The sequence below is a fragment of the Galeopterus variegatus genome, unplaced genomic scaffold (assembly GCF_000696425.1).
Source record: "Galeopterus variegatus unplaced genomic scaffold, G_variegatus-3.0.2 Scaffold926, whole genome shotgun sequence".
NCBI lineage: Eukaryota > Metazoa > Chordata > Mammalia > Dermoptera > Cynocephalidae > Galeopterus > Galeopterus variegatus.
The window spans coordinates 466,664-469,271 of NW_007727037.1; the positions used below are offsets into that span (position 1 = coordinate 466,664).

The 2,608-nt window shown below is 59.7% G+C and overlaps 1 protein-coding gene across 1 annotated transcript in view; it reads right to left on the bottom strand.

Moving 5' to 3' along the window:
• Positions 1–672: 672 nt before the first annotated feature.
• Positions 673–2,608, bottom strand: part of LOC103591112 (solute carrier family 22 member 6-like) — a 26,058-nt gene continuing 24,122 nt past the window's right edge. The window contains 2 exon segments of the mRNA XM_008573517.1: positions 673–801; positions 1,567–1,704. Coding sequence (XP_008571739.1) covers positions 673–801; positions 1,567–1,704 — 267 coding nt within the window.

Below are 2,608 nucleotides of genomic sequence, written 5' to 3' on the forward strand. Positions count from 1 at the left end.
CCCCAGAGATTGAACCCCTGGGGGGTCCTTTGCCATAGAGACCTGGGGTCCTGCATGCTCTCATCTGGCCCTAGAGACCTCCCAGGGAGCTGACCATGGGGGAGAATTGGGGAGGCCACAGGGACTGGCTGGGGCTGCTGTGTTCTTTGTGCCACTGGACTGTGCTGAAGCCCTGGGGTGGGAGGTGGAAAGAAATGGGATCCAATTATTCCCATTATGTAGATGAGGAAGCTGAAGAGCAGAGGTGTGATTAGTAGGGATGGGCAAGTGTCTGGACTCAGTTCCTTGGCTCTAAGGCCAGGTCTCTGGAGTCTGGGGCAGGGGCTTTGTTGCCTGCTCCACTCCTTTCTCCTGCCCATTTTCCCACCAACACCCCCCCCCCCCATCAAGCTGATGCCTGAGGGTAGCCTGGGGCTTCCTCACCCAGGCGCCCAGTTGCCAATGGAGACAAGTGGAGCAGAGACTGGAGTCCCTGGGGCTTGGCCAGCAGCCATCAGGTGCCCGTGGTGGGCACACGTGGCAGGTACATGTGGGGGCATATCCTCTTCTCAAAGCAAACAGAGCCTCGAGCAAGCAGCCAGTTCCTCTCCCTTCTGAAATCGGGCGAACACCAGCTTGGAGAGAAATCTGAGCACCCCGCACCGCAGGGTCACCCTGCAGGTCAGGGTTGGGTCATAACTCGACCAGTCCCTGCCCGTGGGCGCGGATTCGGGCCGCCCCCTGCTGGACTGTCGTGGGTTTGCGGCTGCGGCTCGTGCGCGCCGTGGGGCAGCGTGTACTTGTGCGCGTACACGTGGCTGACTGTGGGGGTGTCAGGCCTCCACGCTCAACATGCATTTCCGAGTCTGAATCAGGCTCCCTCCTTGCCCCCTCCCCCCAATCTCCTTGGTCTCCCTTTTCTCTTCTCCCACCGCCTCTGCACACGTCCCTTTAGAAATAAAAACACTTATTTTGTGAGCGGCAGAGGAGGGTGTCCAGCTTTCCCCCTGCCTCCTTCCGAGCGCCCCCCTCTGTCCCACGCGGCTTCCTTAAGTCCGTTCAGCCGCGGAGGCAGGGGGATGACGCCCCCCCGACTGTAATACTTTTCTTGCTTCCCTGCCTATGGTTGGCTAGGCCCCCTTTCCAGATGGGGAAACTGAGGCAGGAGGGGAGAAGGGAGGTAGGACCGGGAGAAGCGCTCCCGCCCGGCTCGCTCACCACCCCCGCACCCGAGCCTGATTTAGCCGCAGGGAGGCTGGGAACATTGTCTTTATTTTAAGCCGCCGAGTGCGGCACGAACGCGGCTGCTCGCGACAAAGGGCTTAGCCAAGCGGCTGCAGGCGGTGCACGTGGGGGCCCGGCCCCGCCCGCGCACGACCCCTGGCCACCCTCGGGCAGCGGGGCCTGACCCTCTGCAGCTCTCCCTCCTCTCTGGCCGGGTGCGACGGGGGCTGGCGCAGGACTCCTGAGTTTGGGCTCCTGCCGGTTGCTATTTTTGGTCGCCTGGCCGAGAATACACTCCTCCAGGCCACCGAGGGAATGCGGAGTAGCCCTTGTGTGGCTTGGCCTCGATCTCAAACCCCTCACCGTGGAGGAGCAGAGAGGCTGCCCAGGGTGCAAATCCAGCTCATCCTTTTTGTAGCTGAACAGCGCCGAGCAAGTCAGTGCCCCTCTTTGCTCAGCCTCAGTTTCTTCATCAATGACATGGGGGGTAGAAATACCTCCCTAAAAAGGTTGTGTGACGGGTTAGTTGGGCTTGCATTAAACGTGGCGCGTGCCGCTGCAAAAAAAGCAAAAGGCATTATTTTGTTGTTATTTATAACGCGTACCGAGCACTTACTAAGCGCCAGGCGCTGCTGAGCGCTCTGCATCCATTAACTCGTTTGCTTCTCACAACTCCCTAAGGGAGATTCTGTTATCATCCCATTTTACAGATGAGTAGATTTACAAGTGGCGCGCACGCCTGGGGCTCGTGGAGGGTGCGGTCAGTGTGCCTGGAGGCATCGGGGGCTGGGGCTGGGGTGGGAGTGTGCAGGCTGCAGTTCCAGCCACGGCAGGGACCGTGGGACAGCACTTCTCAAAGGCCCGGAGTCTGGGCTGAGCGCTCTCACAGTGTGCGCCCGCAGCCCCTTCCACTTTAAATCCTCACTCTCGGCTTGAATCAATGTCCCAAATTCAACCCCATCTAAAACTGCCACTTCCTAGTGTGGCTTCCACTGTCCTGGGGGAAGGAGGCCAGGGTGGGCGATCCGTCCTTCTCGCCCCACCAGGCCTATGAAGACGTTGGTTGTCTTTGGCGCCTTTGGGAAGGGGCAAGGGCAGGTGGCCTCACCCCTTGTGGGTGTCAACCTCCGCTGGGAGGCAGCGGGTCGGCCTGAGGGCGTCTCTCCCCATCCCCTTGTCTTAGGCCCTCAGCCTTGTCCACCCTCCTCCTTCCCCGAGAAACGAATTCCCAGATTTATTTTTATTTATTAATTTAATTTTGTCAATATACAATGTGGTTGATGTTTGTGTCCCATTACCCAAACATCCCTCCCCCCTCCTCCTCCCCCTCCCTCCCTCCTCCTCCTTTCTCCTTCCCTCCCCCTCCTTCCATCCGCCCCTCCCTCCTCCCCCTCCTTCCATCCTC